Below are 18,351 nucleotides of genomic sequence, written 5' to 3' on the forward strand. Positions count from 1 at the left end.
TTATTTTACTCTGATTATCCAGTACTGTAAAAGGTGCTGAATTATCATCTTGAAACATATGCAAAGAGTTATACACTATATTAAAATTTGAAAAGAATGAAGGAGCAACTCTATACTCCTCCAAAGGAAAGAGAAAATATCAATGGACAACCCAAAGCTTTTTTTTCGACAGGGTGTGTCACTATGTCACCCAAGCTGGAGTGCCAGTGGCAATCATAACTCACTGGAAGCTCCAACTCCTGGGCTCAAGCGATCCTCCCATCTCAGCCTCCTGAGTAGCTAGGACTACAGGTATGCAGCACCATGCCTGGCTGATTTTTAAATTTCTTTGTAGAGACACGGTGATATGGTTGGATATTTGTCCCTGCTCAAATCTCATGTTGAAATGTAATCCCCAGTGTTTGAGGTGGAGCCTGGTGGGAGATGACTGGATCATGGGGGCAGTTTCTCATGAATGGTTTAGCACCATACCCTTGATGTTGTCCTCTTGACAGTGAGTGAGTTCTCACAAGATCTGGTCACTTAAGTGTGTGGCACCTCCCTCTCTCTCCTCCTCTTGCCATGTGCCTGTTGCCCCTTTGCCTTCCGCCATGATTGTAAGCTTCCTTAAGTCTCCCCAGAAGATGAGCAGATGCCACACTATGCTTCCTGTAAAGCCTGCTGAACCAATTACACTTTTTTCTTTATAAATTACCCAATCTCAAGTATTTTTTTATAGCAATTCAAGAATGACCTAACACACAGGGTCTCACTACCTTGTCCACGCTGGACACAAACTCCAGCCTCAGGTGATTCTCCCACTTTGGCCCCCCATAGTGCTGGGATCACAGGCATGAGCCACTACACCCAGCTTCTAAACCTTCTATCACATACATAAATCTTACTCCTACTTCAAAGACCTTTCAATAAAGTGGAATGTGAATGGGACAGTAATTAATTAGGTTGATACAGTTGTACCTAATCTATATTCAAACAGGATAAATTAAAGATGATAAAGATAAAACTAGAAATGCTTTACTTGAAACAAAAACTACAGTTTGCCATCCATAAAAAGTTATTTCTAAAAAAAAAAAGTAATCACAAAGAGAGATTATCTTAAAATGACAACTCAAGAAAATAATAGGAATTAGAGAAAAACTCTGTTCACCTCTCTGCCACCAGTGTAGAAACTGAAAGCTTTTATAGCAGCTGGAAAAAATTTGCTCCAAAAAATACTCTTACGGTAATGATGACATCATCAATGCACTTTTTTTCATTTTCAATTTTCCATGATTAACCAACTTATGCATTTACTGTAGTATCAATTTCTTTTCTAATACTTAAAAATTTTCATCTAAATTAGGCTAGAGTGATTATGTCTAGCACTTAGATATTAGAAACATTTTATAATATCTATTTTAAAATTTGCATTTAAAACGTATTACTTAGTTTCACTGTTGTATTTCCTGAATTCTGAACACTTTTAAAATAAGAGTCTGGTATAAATACTGGTATTTTGATTTTGTGTAACATAAACACTGTAACAGCAGTTGCATCATTTTGCTCCTGTATCGCATTCACTGGTGGGGATGCTTGACACTAGCCAGGACACAGGTCCAGTCACAAGCCTGTGGCTCTGCTCACCCCTGGCTGAAACACTCTGGGGCTAGTCTATCAGGCCAGGACTCTACATAGACCTTTTAGCCTTTTACAGTTTCACCAGGCACAATAATGTATATTTTCTTTCTATGAGTGCTACATTAGTAGAAAATGATTAAATCATAATTTATTAACTTTGCCAAGGTAAATCATTTCCCATGCCCTGGTAACTCAAATATTTTTCTCCCCTCTTATCTATATTTATATACAATAAAGACGACTGCAGCTGTAAAGCTACTTGGTTAATCACTTAAAACTTCTTTTTGACCATTTCCTTCACAAACAGTTTGATAAACTTTCCATGGGAAACAGAAGAAATTAGCAAAGTGTACATCTCCCTCTCTTGTTTACCAACATTCTTTTGAATCTTACGAAAGTAACATATTGTATTCAGGCCCTCAGCTTTCTAAACTGGGTGGCCTAGTTCTAAGAAAAATAGTTCTGTATGTTAAATCACTATATAAACAATGTTGTTTAAAGAATTTAAGTCAAGAGAGAGGGATCCCTTTCAAAACAAGAACTGAAAAAGAATATTTGAGGAATCCAAGGAAAACAAGACTATACAATTCACAGGCTCTTTTCAGTCATCTAATATTGAGTTTATCTTTTAAAACATCATGTTTTTCTGTTTCCCAGAGAATTTAAACACTTTACAATTCTGTGATGTGCAGATTAGTGGCTAAATTGTACTCTTCCCAAGAAGCCATATCGTTCTTCCTTCCCTTACTCATTTTTCATTTTTCTTTCCTTTTTCTCCCTCTCCCTCTTTCTCCACATCTCTATTTCTGCCTCTAGTTGACAAAACATTTCAGAGATTTTATATAGCTCTCCCTGATCTCCCTTTTTTTAGGAAAAAAAAAATTATAGCCAGAATATTTCAGGCTCCAAAGTTGAAATTATATATTATTCTTTTCAACTGTTTCTAGTCCATGCCTTAGAACAAAGCAGAATGGAACCCCAAAAGAAAATAACACTTCACAATGAACTCAAAGAATAATATCACTACTCACCTCTCAATTTTAAAAAATACATGTTTACTAATGTATGTGTACCCTCGGGGAGATGTATAATACCAGGGTCTGTGACATTAAGAAATATAAAATTCTAAAGGTGTCTGCCTTCCCACTAACTGATTTTATCGAAAGGTAGTGGTGCTATACCTTGGCCCTAGAATACAAATCCAGCTTTTAGTCTCCTGTCAATGGTTTGGACCACCTATTGCCCTAAAACGTTGCTACTGTCATGTCATTCCCTCTCATTTCTCATGTTTTTTAGCTCCTGCCTCATTCTCACTTCTCTCTTGTCTTATCTCTCAGTGATTTCAATATACACATAGACTATCCTTCCCATCCTGGCCTGTTGGCTCATTGACCTCCTCCCCTGCAATGACCTTATCCTATCCTCTGTCTGCCTCATTAGAGACCACCTTGGATTCATGAATAGGATTCTGACTAATCCCTTGCAGGTCATTCTCAAACCACTGTCTCTCAGCCCTCTAGCTTATTCTCCCTAGGACTCGACCCCAGGAGGCCTTCAGTACCCTGAATCTTCCAATTCATTGATCAGACCACCTTTTCGCTGACCTCATGCTGTATGTCTTCCGTTCCTCCAGCTTAAACTCTAAGATCAATTATTATAATTATTCTCTTGCCCTTCTTGTTTCAGGTCTAAATCCAACTCTGCTTATTCACACTGCAGCTGTAAATTGAATGCGGCTGGAGAAAAATTCATAGCCATGCTGATGGGCCTCATTTCCAATTCATGACTTTAACATTGTCTGACAATACTTTAGGTCATAGTCTAGTCACTCTTCTCTCTAGACAACTATTTCATACCTTCTTCTCTGTCCTCAGACTCCCACTGCCTGTTGCCCCATCCTCATACTCATTTGATCATCTTGCTTTCTATTTCACTGAGAACAATGAAGCAATCAGAAGACGATTTCATAAATCTCACTATCACTTCTACCTGTTTACTAGCATATACACCTCACACTTTGACTTCCTGCCAGTTACCACTAGTGAACTTGCCATGCTCCTAAAGCTGACATCTCCTTCTCCACTTAGGTACTAGATTCCACCTCCTCTTGTCTATTCCAGGACATCCCTCCAATAATGCTTCCTTCTGTCTCTTACATCATTGGTTTTATGCTCCCTACTGGATCATTCACATCAACCTGCTTCTTTACACATGCTTCATCTCCCATTTTAAAAACACGTTCTTTGATCCATTTCCCCACCAGCTATCATCCCATTTCTTTGACACAAAACTTCTCAAAACAGTTGTATATACTCGCTGTTTTCACTTTTTCGCTTCCTGTTTTCTCTTAAACTTATTCCAGCCAAGCTATTATCCCACCACTCCACTGAAAGTAGCTTGACTACTCTTGTCATGATCCCATTTCTTTGTTTCTTTCTGGAGAAAAATTCCTCAAAAGAATTGTCAATATTCAATCTCCATTTCTTTTCTCCCTTTCCCTTTCAAACATATTTCAACCCCCACCACTCCACTGAAAGTGCTCTTTTTGAGTCACCAGTGACTCTTTGTTGTAAAATCCGATGGTCAATTCTCAGACCTCATACTAACTGACATGTGAGCACCCTGTGACACAGCTGAACACCTTCCTTTACACATTTGGCTTCAAGCACATTGCACTTGGTTTCCTTCCTACCCTGCTGGTCTCTCTTCAGTCTTCCTTGCTGTTTTTCCTCTTTTTCTTGACCTTATACTTTTGGAGTCTTCAGGGCCCAGCTTATCAGGACTCACTATCTTAGTGTTCTCATCCAACCCTTTGACTTTAAATTCCATGCATGCTGATTATCCCAAAATGTGAATAACTATCTCAGACCTCTCCTGAGCTCTAAACTCATTATGCCCACTTGGCATCTCAACTCTGGTGTCCAATAATCATCTCAAACAATATGTTAAAAAAGAGAGACAACTCTGATTTTCCTGCAAAGATCTTCCTCATTATAAGCTTCACCATCTCTGCTTCCAGTAACTCCATCCTACCAGTTGCTCATGTCAAAATCATAGGAGTCATCCTTGACTTCTCTCTTTCTCTTACACCCCATGCTGGGAGGTGGGGCCTTTAAGAAGTGATCAGGTCGTTAAGATGGATTTATGTTTTTCTTGCAAGGCTGGATAACTTCTCATGGGAATGGATTAGTTTTTGAGAGAGTGGGTTGCTATAATGCAAGTCAGCCTCTCTTGTCCATTCTTTCCCAGGTGCTTGCTTGCTCTTCTGCTTTTTTGTCATGCTACTTCATAGCACAGCATATTGGACTTCTCAGCCTCCAGAATTGTGAGTTAAATAAGCTTTTCTTTATAAATTACCCAGTCTCAGGTATTCAGTTACAGCAACAGAAAATGAACTAAGAGATCCCATAGCCAATTTACCATTAAATCAGGCTGACTCTACCATCATACTATGTCCACCATCCACCTCCATTGCTACCACCTGGTCTGAGAAACATCTTTCACCTGGGTTACTGCAGTAGCCTCCTAAAAGATCCCCCTAAATCTACCATTGCCACCATACAGATTATTTTTCACCCAGGAGCCAGAGTGATTCACGCAAAACTTAAGTCAGATTTTGTGTCCTCTGCTCAAAATCCTGTAGTAATTTCCCATTTCACTAAGAATAAAAGCCAAATTTCTTACACTATCATACAAGACCCTACTTGATCTAGCCTCCCTCATTCACTGTGCTCCAGTCACGCTGGCCTCCTTGTTATTTCTTGAACATTCCAGACATGCTCCTGTCTTAGTGCCTCTGCTTAGCACTTCTCGTGCTGAAATGCTCTCCTCCAGGATTTCTACTAGCTGACTCCCTCAACTTCTTTGACTCTTTGCCAAAATCTCATATTTTCAATGAGGCTTCCTCTGACCACCCTATTTCATACTACAATCTGCTCCCCACTCCCTACCCCCAGGACTTTCAATCTCCTTGCTCTATTGTTTTTTCCATAGCACTTATAACTTTCTAATGTGCAATATTGGTTTCTTGTTATTATCTTTCTCCCCTGCTAAAATGTAAACCCCAAGAGGGAAGAAATCTTTGGTCTGTTCACCATTATATCCAGAGGGCCTATAAGAGTACCAGGCACACAGTAGGTACCCAATAAACATTTGTTGAATGTTTAATAAATATAAGTATTTGTTGAATGTTTAATAAATATAAAAATGGATTATGTGTTCCTTGAAGGTTTGGTAGCAGTCGCCTCAAAATCATTTGAACCTCATGCTATTTTTGTGGAAACATTTTTTTAAGCTACTGATTCCATTTGTTTATTGTCTCTAGGGCTATTTAGATTTTCTATTGCATTTCAGTCCATGTTGATAAGTTATACATTTCTATGAAGCCATATATTTCATCTAAGTTTGAAAATGTATTGGCATAAAGCTGTCTAACATCCTGTCTTATATTTATTTAAACCATCAATGTGACTATAATTTTCTTTCCAAATATTATTTTCTCTCTTTTATTATTAATCTTTGGTTAGTGCTCTGTATTGTCTTACATAAATTTCTCCTGTTTATTATTACCTTTTCTCTATGTCCTTTGGCCTAATTCTGTTGGTCTTTTATATATTTCTCAAATTATTTTTCATGATGAGTGATACAGCACTTGCCAATATTTCCAGTTTCCTCCTTCCAGGCTCAAGAGAAGATTACACCTCCCTGTCCTATTAAAGTTAGACAAGGCCAACTGACTAGCTGTAGCCAATGATTTATGTCACTTTTGACAGAAACATTTAAAAACCTATGCATGGGGAAAGAATTGTCTTTTCAATAAACAGTGCTGGGTCAATTAGATATTCATATGGAAAAAAAGAAATTGTGACCCCACTCATAAAAATCAATTCCAGATGGATGGCATATATAAATTTGAACAATCTTGGTGAGATAAGATTCCTCTTTTTTTCTTCTTTTTAAAAATAGAGATGGGGTCTTGCTGTGTTGCCCAGGCTGGTCTCCAACTCCTAGGCTCAACTGATCCTCCCATCTCCGCCTCTCAAAGTGCTAGGATTACAGGTGTGAGGCACTGTGCCCAGGTGAGAGGTAAGATTTCTTAAACAGAGCAGAAAAACACTAAGGTAAAGGGGGAAATGACAAATTGGCACATATTAAGATGAAAAACTTTTGTTCTTCAAAAGGTACCATTAAGATGGTGAAAAAGTAGGCCAGGTACGGTTGCTCATGCCTGTAATCCCAGCACTTTGGGAGGCCAAGATGGGCGGATCACCTGAGGCCAGGAGTTCAGACCAGCCTGGCCAACATGGCAAAACCATGTCTTGACTAAAAATACAAAACAAAACAAAACAAAACAAAACAAACAAACAAAAAAACCGGGCATGGTGGTGGGCGCCTGTAATCCCGGCTACTTGGGAGGCTGAAGCAGGAGAATCGCTTGAACTTGGGAGGCGGCAGCTTCAGTGAGCTGACATCACGCCATTGTACTCCAGCCTCGGCGACAGCGAAACTACGAGTCCAAAAGAAAAGTAACCCCACAGAGTGGGAGGAAATATTTGTAATACCTATACTGGAAGAGAAATATTTGTAATACCTACACTGGAAGAATGACTAGTATCTAGCACGTACAAAGGCTTCCTACAAATCCATATGAAAAAGAACGTCGGCCCAGTAGACAAATAGGGAGAAGCCTCGGATACTGCACAAGAGAGAATATCCTAGTGGCCAACAAACACATGAGAAGGTTCTCAGCTCATTAGACTTTGGCTAAATGCAAATTAAAACCACCATGTAATATCACTACTCATCCAGCACGATGGCTAAAATAACAAAGATGTAAAGACACCACCACAGACTCGCGAGACTGAGGGGTGGGTGTCGCGAGACTGAGGGGTGGGTGTCGCGAGACTGAAGAGTGGGCGGCGCAAATGGGCGAGGTGTTTACTCGCCATTTTGTGTGAGGAACGTTGACGCTACCTACCGCTGGCCTGGCCTCTACCCACTGCTGCCCTGGCCGCTACCAACATGAGCATCCCGGAGAGTCCTCACAGCCCCGCTACTCTCGACTATGCTCTGGAAGACCCGCACCAGGGCCAGAGGTCCCGAGAAAAGAGCAAGGCGACACAGGTAATGGCAGATATGTTTGATGGCCGCTTGGAGCCAATCGTGTTCCCACCGCCCCGGCTTCCAGAGGAGGGGGTCGCGCCCCAGGATCCCGCAGATGGTGGCCATACTTTCCACATCTTGGTCGATGCGGGTCGCAGTCATGGAGCCATCAAAGCGGGGCAGGAAGTGACTCCACCACCCGCGGAGGGCCTAGAAGCAGCCTCTGCCTCGCTGACAACTGACGGCAGCCTCAAAAATGGCTTTCCGGGTGAAGAGACGCACGGCCTAGGTGGGGAGAAGGCTCTAGAAACCTGTGGGGCAGGGAGGTCGGAGTCTGAAGTGATTGCAGAGGGGAAGGCCGAGGACGTGAAGCCTGAGGAGTGTGCCATGTTCTCAGCCCCAGTGGATGAGAAGCCAGGAGGCGAAGAAATGGACGTGGCGGAAGAAAACAGAGCAATAGATGAGGTAAACAGGGAGGCAGGGCCTGGGCCCCTGAACGTGGGTCTCCACCTGAACCCCCTGGAGTCCATCCAGCTGGAACTGGACTCCGTGAATGCAGAGGCTGACCGGGCGCTCCTGCAGGTGGAGCGCAGATTTGGGCAGATTCATGAATACTACCTGGAGCAGAGGAATGACATCATTCGCAATATCCCGGGCTTCTGGGTCACTGCTTTCCGCCACCACCCACAGCTGTCTGCCATGATTAGAGGCCAAGATGCGGAGATGTTAAGCTACTTAACCAATTTGGAAGTGAAGGAGCTCAGACACCCTAGGACAGGCTGCAAGTTTAAGTTCTTCTTTCAAAGAAACCCTTACTTCAGAAACAAGCTGATTGTAAAGGTGTATGAGGTCAGATCCTTCGGCCAAGTGGTGTCTTTTTCCACTCTAATCATGTGGCGCCGGGGCCATGGACCCCAGTCCTTCATTCATAGGAACCGACATGTCATCTGCAGCTTCTTCACCTGGTTTTCAGACCACAGCCTTCCAGAGTCCGACAGGATTGCTCAGATTATTAAAGAGGACCTCTGGTCAAATCCACTGCAGTACTACCTGTTGGGTGAAGACGCCCATAGAGCTAGACGTCGCCTGGTAAGGGAGCCAGTGGAGATCCCCAGGCCCTTTGGGTTCCAGTGTGGTTAACCTTTGCCTTTGGAATTACTCCTGCAGAAAGTTGCCTGCCACCACCAGCTGGACCTGTGCTTGGGCAACAGCATTAGGTATGCCCTTTACTTTTTTTGTTCTGACTTTCCTGTACCCTCTGTTTAAACTTTCCGTTCTCTCAACCTGAAGATTGAGACCTTGGTGGCTGTGCTGCTCCCCTTTCACCTGGTCGTCTTGCTATTCTGCATTAACATCACATGCTCCCAGCCGATGGGTCACATCCTTCTAAGCGAAGCGAATGATGCTGTAGGTTACACTGTATTTACCTTTGTTTGGACTCGGTTTGTTCCCAGGACCTCTGGTCTGGCTCCTCCTACCTGGATTTCTAGCTGTGTCTAAGAACCTATTCGGCTCACCCTGCTCTGCATCTGACAGTACAAGTGCATGGCCTGTGGACAATTGCTGGGCATTAATGAAGTCAAGGGAGAACAGCAGGGGGCAACTTGGTCTATGTGAATTATGGGACCCCATTACTTTTCCTGAGACTCTGGTCACCTATTGCTGCCTGCTACTGGCTATTCCCAAGTACTGCTACTTGGGCAGCTCCCTGCTGAGTGAACATATCCCAGACCATTGCCAGCTCCACTTTCTGGTTTCTAATAAACAGGGATCTCCAGAACACTGGTGGTGGACACAGCTTTCCTGTCAGCACACAAAAGACCTGTTCCTCTTCCAGAAGACCTCTCTTTACCACCACCACCCTCATCACTCAGAAACCCTACTGTTTGTTAAGACAGGTGGTTGAGGGCACATGTCAGACCCTATCCTCATGGCAAGGTTAATACGTTGGTGTTCTTGACAAGTACCAGGCTTTCTAAGCCACAACCAGTGGATTCATTCAAAATCTAGGTACCTTTATTTGCCTCCCTTCCTGAACCTAATGAAGTGCCAGAGTGAGTGTACACTTTCTTTTCTCTCATCTCTCATAAATCTCTTCTGTGTTCCTTTAAAAAAAACAAAAGTAGTAGTTCAGAAACATCTGCAGAAGCAGGCTTTTTAGTTTCTTGGCTCTCTTTGTCATGTCCAGAGGCAGGCTGTTCTGTAAAATAGACTGCCAGACCTCTTATTGCCCATTCTCCTTTCTTCTCAGCCCCTCACCCCTCTTTAGCAATTCCTAGAGGGTTTAAAGGACTACAGAGCTGTATGGAATGAAAGGTGATTTCTAGTTCAGAGTGGATAGAAGAACTAAAGAGATTGTGATGGGTGCTCTAGGCAGGGAAAACTGAAGAAAAAGGCAGAAATGATTCAGGGGAAAATCAGGCCTAGAATTAACACTGGGTTGACTAGTTATGATGGGAAGAGAAGTACTTTTTTTTAGTATGCATGTAGAAGAATAGAAGATGGTTGGAGTGTTAAATATGTTCCCTAGAGAAGGGTTCTTTGAAGAAACACTGCAATTTTGGGTGTTCTCTTTCTTGTTTGCATGTGGCCTTACTTATGTGGAAATTAATACTGTGTTATAATATTTTCTCTTTCTGTTTACTGGGAAGATTCAGCTGTACAGATTTTCTTTTACTTTCAAATAGAAATATTTGGAATAATATCAGTCTTTCTTTTTTGTACATTATGTGGATATGGATATTCATGACAGTTTTTAGCCTGTTCTTGTTTCTGTTAAAACCATATCTTTAACATTTTAATTTGAATAACTTGGTTTTATCTGATGCTGAAGACTGGAAACTATTGTGTTCATGGATAAATAAATTACAAAATATTTATGGCTTTCATTGTCTTTTTTGATAACTTGTCCTGGTAACAACTTAGTAATTGACATGTCTCTTTTCTCAGCCTCCTCAGTAGCTGGGATTATAGGCGTGTGCCACCACGCCTGGCTAATTTTTGTATTTTTAGTAGAGATGGGGTTTCACCATGTTGGCCAGGCTGGTCTTGAACTCCTGACCTCATGATTCACCTGCCTCAGCCTAAAGAGTGGAAGTGCTTGTGAGATTGTTTTGTGAAATGGGAATTATACCATTGGCATATTTTTTTTTTTTTTTTTTGAGACGGAGTCTCGCTCAGTCGCCCAGGCTGGAGTGCAGTGGCACGATCTCGGCTCACTGCAAGCTCCACCTCCTGGGTTCATACCGTTCTCCTGCCTCAGCCTCCCGAGTAGCTGGGACTACAGGTGCCCGCAACCACGCCCGGCTAATTTTTCGTATTTTTAGTAGAGACGGGGTTTCACCGTGTTAACCAGGATGGACTCAAATCTCCTGACCTTGTGATCCGCCCGACCATTGGCATATTTATCTTATGCCAATGGTATAATTCCATTATGCCAATGGCATCTTTCCTTATGAATGGATGATGGTATAATTGAAGCATGTCAGTGAAAAAAAACAAAACAAAGATGATGGAAAATAACAAAGGTTGAAAATAACAGAGATACCAAAAGGCTCATATACTGTTTATGGGAGAGCAGCTTCGTACAGATACTTTAGAAAGTTGTTTGGCAGCACCAGTGCGAACCCTCTGATCTAGTTCTGGGAATATACCCAACGGAAATATATACATATATTCACTCAAAGACATGCATAAAGTATTTATAACAACAGAATTTTAATAGCTGACACTGGGAGCTGCCCTAATGTCCATCAATAGTGGAAAAAAAATTTTTTTTAAATGTTCACACAATGGAATACTATTAAGAAAGAATTATGCCTACATGCAATAGTATGAATGAATCTCACAAATATGTTGTTGGATGTAAGAAGCCAGACAGAGTACATGCTATATAATTCTTTCATGTATGAAGTGTAACAGCAGGTAAAACTAATCTATGGTGGTAGAAGTCAGAATAGTGCTTACTACCAAGGACAGTGACGGGTCTGAGATTTACGCTCCTTGCAAGCTTAACAAGTTAGCCTTACATGCTAGGTCAGAGACAAAGGATCTTACAACTCAATAGTCAGAGTGTCAGTATTTGCACTGGTTCCCTGAGCTCTAATTCCCACAAGGCAACATAAAGTCAAGTGACACCTGTACATACAGTGGATTGTGTTACAGGAGAGGAACTCCTGTAGGGAACATAGGGAATCTGAATCTTTTATAATGGGCAGTAAGCATGCCTGTCCTTTTCGCTTTGAAGGGAGACATCTCTATTATACCGAATAGTAAGTAAACCTGTTCTTTGCTCTCTAAGGGACATAATCTCTTTTTTCAAGACTATAAGCACACCTGCCCTTTGCTCTGGAGACATGGTCTCCCAAGGCTGCCTTGGAAAGACATTCTGAACACACGCAGTCAGTGCCTTTGCTCACAAGATATGCAGAAACATGAGACACATGGGAGAATTGTCTCCCAATAAACTTTAGGGTGGTAAGTACCTATTGATTGGAAGGAAGTAAGAGATGGTAGATTCTGAAGCGCTGGTGATGTTTTGTGTCTTGCTCTGGGTGCTGGATAAGTAAGTATATTCAACTTGTGAAACTTCACCGAGTTGTACATTTAGAAAACATACTTCTCTGTATGTATATTGTACTTTAATATTCTTGCTTAAGAAAAACAAACCCAAAGTAAGCAAATAAGTTCAAAACAAAAAAAACCACATTATTTTTCTGGAACCTCTCTGCCAGAAAAAGGCCAATTTAAAAGTATGCTGCAGATCTTTTTGGGTAAACCATGAATTGATATGTGAAAATTGTAATAGGATCATTTACTAGGCCACATTCAAATGGTTAAAATCCATTTTCTAAGAATAGAAACACTGAATTATCTAGGCATGGGCCATCAACTCTTAGTATTTACAGTGCTCCACTCATTTTGTCAACTGACCTTTATCAGAGTTTTTCAGTTATAAACACCTCTTTAATAATGGCTCATGATGGTTCATTTTATATCTTCCAGCCAAATATATCATCAAATCCATATATTTTTTATGCTGTTCAACAGGGATGATGCTATTCTGAAGACTGGCATCACCATGTACTTGCTTTTTAAGATGCTCTATATTTCAAAGTTTCATGTCTTTTCAGGCCTCCCTCTTTGAGGTATATTTCATTTGATAATTAAGAGATAAAACAATTTCAAACAATACCTATGGCATATGCTATAGACAATTACAGTATTAGTACCAACAAAAACTTCTATAGAATTATAATGAAATCATTAGCTTTGGCTTATTTGAGCAAAATCTTTCCACTTCTGTATACAGCAATGTATTTGGGTGATAATAATTTACCATTTGAAAATGAAGTAGTTTTTCTTTTACATAAAGAGTATGAAAACAATCATATAGAAGATTAACTTACTGCCTTTGAAACATAAAGTAGATTTAATTAGGCTTTTTATATCAATTCATATCACATAATTTTAAGTGGCATCCATATAGATGACTTGCCCTGTTTTCCAGTGGCACAATTTTCTCTTTGGTATTAGTAGCTATAAACATATGAGATAGAAGATACTTTCAACGCCCCCCCACCCCACCCACCTGCCCTGAGACGGAGTTCTGCTGGAGTGCAATGGCACAATCTCGGCTCACTGCAACCTCTGCCTCCCCAGGTTCAAGTGATTCTCCTGCCTCAGCCTCCTGAGTAGCTGGGATTACAGGCATGCACCACCACGCACAGCTAAAGTATTTTTAGTAGAAACAGGGTTTCACCATGCTGGCCACGCTGGTCTCCAACTCCTGACCTCGTGATCTGCCCACCTTGGCCTCCCAAAGTGCTGGGATTATAGCGTGAGCCACCACGCCTGGCTGAGATAGAAGATACTTAAAGTAGAGGGGTCCAGAATTCAAATTTAATCCGGTTAACTAAGATAGATGAGGATGGAAAAGGTAGGTGATATCCTCACATTTAGCATTAAACTAAAATCTAGAGCATAAAATAGAAAGTGCACTGAGCTACATGTCAGGGGTTGGGGGCTCTGCCATAAACCAGATGTTAACTTAAGCAAACCACTTAAAGGATGAAAACTATGTCTGTGAGTTTTCTTTTTCTTTTTCTTTTTTTTTTTTTGAGACAGGGTCTTGCTCTGTTGCCAAGGCTGGAGTGCAGTGTACAATCACAGCTCACTGCAGCCTCACTTTTCCTGGGCTCAAGTGATCTGCCTCAGCCAGCCTAGTAGCTGGGACTACAGGCACATGCCACCATGCCCAGCTAATTTATTTATTTTTTCTGGTAGTGATAAGGTCTCACTGTGTTGCCCAAGCTCATCTTGCACTCCTGGGCTCAAGCAATCTTCCTGCCACAGCCTCAGAGTGCTGGGATTATAGGCATGAGCCACTGTGCCCAGCCCATTTTTGTCTTTTTAGTAAGTTTTGAAACAATCTCTTCTAAATCTGAAGATTTACCTACCCCTTAAATATAAGTTTTCCACAAGGTTCTCTGACCTCCCTCTGGCTTTTCTTTAAACGCTTTCTGAGTGACTTTACCCATGCCATGGCCGGAGCATGTAAATGACGGAGAATGTAAACTAGAGCCATCACCTTTGAAATAAGGACTCTTTTTTTTTTTTTTTTGAGACGGAGTCTCACTCTGTCACCCAGGCTGGTGTGCAATGGCGCGATCTTGGCTCACTACAAGCTCCGCCGAGGTAGGAAATAAGGACTCTTAAATTGGAATCTCCCTTATTCCAAATTAGAGTCTGACAAGTCAGTTTGCACAATGCATCCAGAATTGTTCCCTTTCCATATCTATTCTCACCTTAATACCTCTTGTCTACATTATTGGCAGTCCCAGGAGTCCCCTTCCTGAATATTATCTCTCTTTTCCCATCGTTTACACTATTGACAAAGTAATCATGTCCCTTTTGCTCAAATATCCTTGTCAATGCACCACTGCCTGCAGAAGAAAATCCAAACACCCTACTATTGCATCCAAGATCAGCTACAACCAATCCCCTACCTAACATTCTTACCAGAGTCCACTCACATGGAACTCCTTACTATTCCTTAAGTAGCCCATGTACAGTCCCGATTCTGTGCCTTTGCTCATGATGTTCCTTAACCTTGGATTCATTTGCCCACCTCAACCATGGAAATCACACCATTCCTTCTAAACTGAAATGCCGTATCTTCTAAATCATCTTTCCAAAACCTCCTACCTCTTGTAGCATATACTCTGTAGAATTTATAATTCATAAAAATGTATTTTGAGCTTAGTTGTTTACAGATGTTAGTAGTTTATATTTGTCACTCAATTTTAAGTTCTTCAAGGGCCAAGATTATGTTTTAGTTATCTTCTTTTCTTCGGTGATGAGTAAGACATAGTCCCTGTTCTCAAGCAGCCTACAGTCTAGCATAGGAGACAGACAATCTACAGTGTGACAAATGCCAAACTTAAGTGTAAGCATGGGGGCTATGACATAAGAGGGAAATTTTCCCTACCTGAAGTTTAGGGAAGGCTTCCTATAAGAAGTGGCTTCTAAGTTCCATTCTAGACACCATACTAGACCATAAATTTCTTCAGAGTAGGGGGCTATCTTTTCATCTATGTATCCCTAGGGCATGGTATTATATCTAGCACAAAGTGGACCCTTTAAAATTACTTGATGAGCATGTAAATCAAAGATGCCCTTCTGTTTTTAGTTCTAAATGTGTAGAGTAGGAATCGTATGTCTTTTGTGATACTTATCTATTCCACCTATCATATGGTCAATAAATAATAATTGGCTAATGAAAACCTAATCAAACAATAACATACTTTCAGCCTTGTGGTTCTAGATAAGTGTTAACAGACATGGTTGCCCAAATAATTCCTAAGAAAATCCAGAGCAGAACTTCAGTCAAATCCTTCTAAGTACATTAGTTGTAATTCTCAGAAAGGAGGCTGTGTGGATAAATGAGTTGCTTTGCAATTATAGTCCCACACTGAGTCAAACTGCAACATTTATTCTTTAAGTTAATAAAACTTAAAAACAGGCTTTACTACAGCCATTAACAATAGGCTATGGTAATAGTTATCATCTGTTAAAGTCTTAGGGCATGGTAGCCACTGGCTAAGCACTTTGTGTGCATTTTCTTAATTCTCATATAACTGTACAAAGTATTTCTGTCCCCATTCTGCAGCTGAGGAATGTGAGACTCAGTTGAGAATATGTTACTTCTGTCCAGTCACCCAGCCAGGTGGTGGTAAATCCAGAATTCTAACCCAAGTCTATCTGACTCCAGAGTCTGATAACTACATATGGACAGAAATACTATCTTTTGTTTCACAGTAGAACATTATGAAAATAATAATTGGCTTAGATTTTTTCCATTTGCATATAAGTTTTCTTAGCATATGAAACATTTACTAATTTTGATGTTAAAGTTATGACACAGGTGAATCTAAAATCAGAAGTACAGCACTAATATGTAATTGTTTATGTTTTCCATTTAAATATAATAAATATTATGACAATTTCTTTTGAAATCTGAATACCACCTACAGATGAATATAAGATACAGTAGTGCCTATGATACTTTCACTGTTGGCTAAAATCACCTTGCTAAAGGCACTGTAAAAACTGAAGTATATTTTGAGGTGTTCAGCAGCTCCAATGAGCTTTCTGCTTTAATTCCAGATGTAACCAACAGCATTTGGAAGACAATGTACTTTGTCCAGGAAGAGCAAATAGCAAAGAGTCTTTTTGGGTGGGGAAGGGATTATGTCACTGTCTAGAACTCTCCTAAGATAAACTTGGCTTGTCAGCAATGGCAGGCTGGAGGAAGAATGCACAGCCAAGCAATACATGTGAAGTCCCAGAAGTGGGATGAGAAGAGAAGGATAAAATGGGAAAATCTCAAGGAGAGAGCACAAAGGAAGAGAAATAATGTTATAGAGAAATAGTGTTAGCCTAACATACCCCAAAAAACGCTGCTATAAGACCTAAGAGACAGTGTTCCAAATTGTCTTCGAATCTAATTTTAGGACTTTGGGGCAGGGAATAGTTACAACCTTCCTGTGCTTGGAATTTATTACTCATGATGGGAGGAAGGTAGCCTAGAGGGTCCTAAGTGTCTTTCCTTTTAGAGCTTTTATCCTATCATGGTGCAGGTACATAGCCCTGGGGCTTTACTATGATTTAGAAATATGTTGAAATCAATGGTAGAAATAAGTGGATATCTTCTTAACTTGATAAAATATACCTTGATCCCAAAGTAACTATTATGCCTAGCGGGACAACACTAGAGGTATTCCCACTCAATTCAGGAACAAAGAAGGATGCTCATTTGTCACCACCATTACTTAACATCCTAGATATTAGATATTAAACAATACAATTACTAAGAGAAAGAAACTAGAGGTATAAAAATTTAGAGAACATAATAAAACTACTACAATTTCTGATGAATATAGAAAACCCTATGACATTCCATTGAAAAAGTAAACAAGAAAACTTAGTAAGGCAGCAGGATAGAGAATTATTATATCAATAGATTTTAGATTACAAACACAGAAAGTCGGAAGATGAAATGGGGGAAGACTATCTACAATAGCAACAGAAAAAGATGAAATACTTAAGAAAAAGCTTTAGAAATGTGCCATATTTACTAATAAAATTTTAAGGCATTCCTGAAGACACAAAGACTTGTACAAAGGGAAAGACATACCAAGTTAGTTAGATAGGAAGACTCAACCTCATAAAGTTGTTCTCCCTAAGCTAATTTAGCAATTAATTATAACTACAGTAACAAGGCCAAAAATTGGAGAAGGGTAGGGGTGGGGGGAGAATGAGACAAACAAATTCTAAAATATACATTAAAAAATAACACACAGATCAGTAGAACAGAATAGAGAACCCAGAAATTAATCCATTTATCTACAGGCAACCCATTTTTGACAAAGATGCCAAGAACATTAATTGGGGGAAAGAACAATCTTTTCAATAAATGGTGCTGGGAAAACTAAATAGCCACATGCAGAAGAATGAAACTAGACCTCCATCTCTCACTCTACATAAAAATCAACTTCAAGTGGATTAAAGACCTAAATGTAATACCTAAAACTATAAAACTCCTAGAGAAAAACATAGGAGAAAAGTTCCAGGACATTGGTCTGGGGCAAGATTTTATGAATAAAACCTCAAAAGCACAGGCAACAAAAGCAAAAATGAACAGATTATATCCAACTGAAAAGCTTCCGCACATCAAAAGAAACAACAGAGTGAAAAGGCAACCTGTAGAATGGAGAAAATATGTGCAAACTATTCATCCAATAGGGGATTAATATCCAGAATATACAAGGAAATCAAACATCGCAACAGCAAAAAAAAAAAATCTGATTAAAAAATGGGCAAATGATCTGAATAGACATTTCTCAAAAAAGACATACATTTGTCCAAAAAAATACATGGAAAAAAAAGCTCAACATCACTAATCATGAAGGAAATGCCAATCAAAATCACAGTGAGATATCATCTTACCCCAGTTAGGATAGCTATTATCAAAAAGACAAGAAACAATGACGCAGAGAAAAGGAAACACTTACACACTGTTGGTGGGAATGTAAACCAACAAAACCACTATGGAGAACAATATTCCTCAAA

General features: G+C 40.2%; 2 protein-coding genes across 4 annotated transcripts in view; one reads left to right on the plus strand and one right to left on the minus strand.

The window, feature by feature from the left end:
* ACYP2 (acylphosphatase 2) overlaps window positions 1-18,351 on the minus strand; it is a 339,147-nt gene that overhangs the window by 38,537 nt on the left and 282,259 nt on the right. The window lies entirely within an intron of this gene.
* On the plus strand, window positions 3,507-10,598 carry TSPYL6 (TSPY like 6). Its single transcript, XM_004029234.5, has one exon. The coding sequence runs from the start codon at window positions 7,639-7,641 to the stop codon at window positions 8,857-8,859; it is 1,221 nt and encodes a 406-aa protein (XP_004029283.3). The 5' UTR covers window positions 3,507-7,638; the 3' UTR covers window positions 8,860-10,598.

This window comes from Gorilla gorilla, chromosome 12 (genome assembly GCF_029281585.2).
Source record: "Gorilla gorilla gorilla isolate KB3781 chromosome 12, NHGRI_mGorGor1-v2.1_pri, whole genome shotgun sequence".
Lineage (NCBI taxonomy): Eukaryota > Metazoa > Chordata > Mammalia > Primates > Hominidae > Gorilla > Gorilla gorilla.

What these genes read in the sequence shown, in the direction of transcription:
- TSPYL6 (XM_004029234.5), top strand. Translation starts at nt 7,639, where the DNA reads ATGAGCATCCCGGAGAGTCCTCACAGCCCCGCTACTCTCGACTATGCT.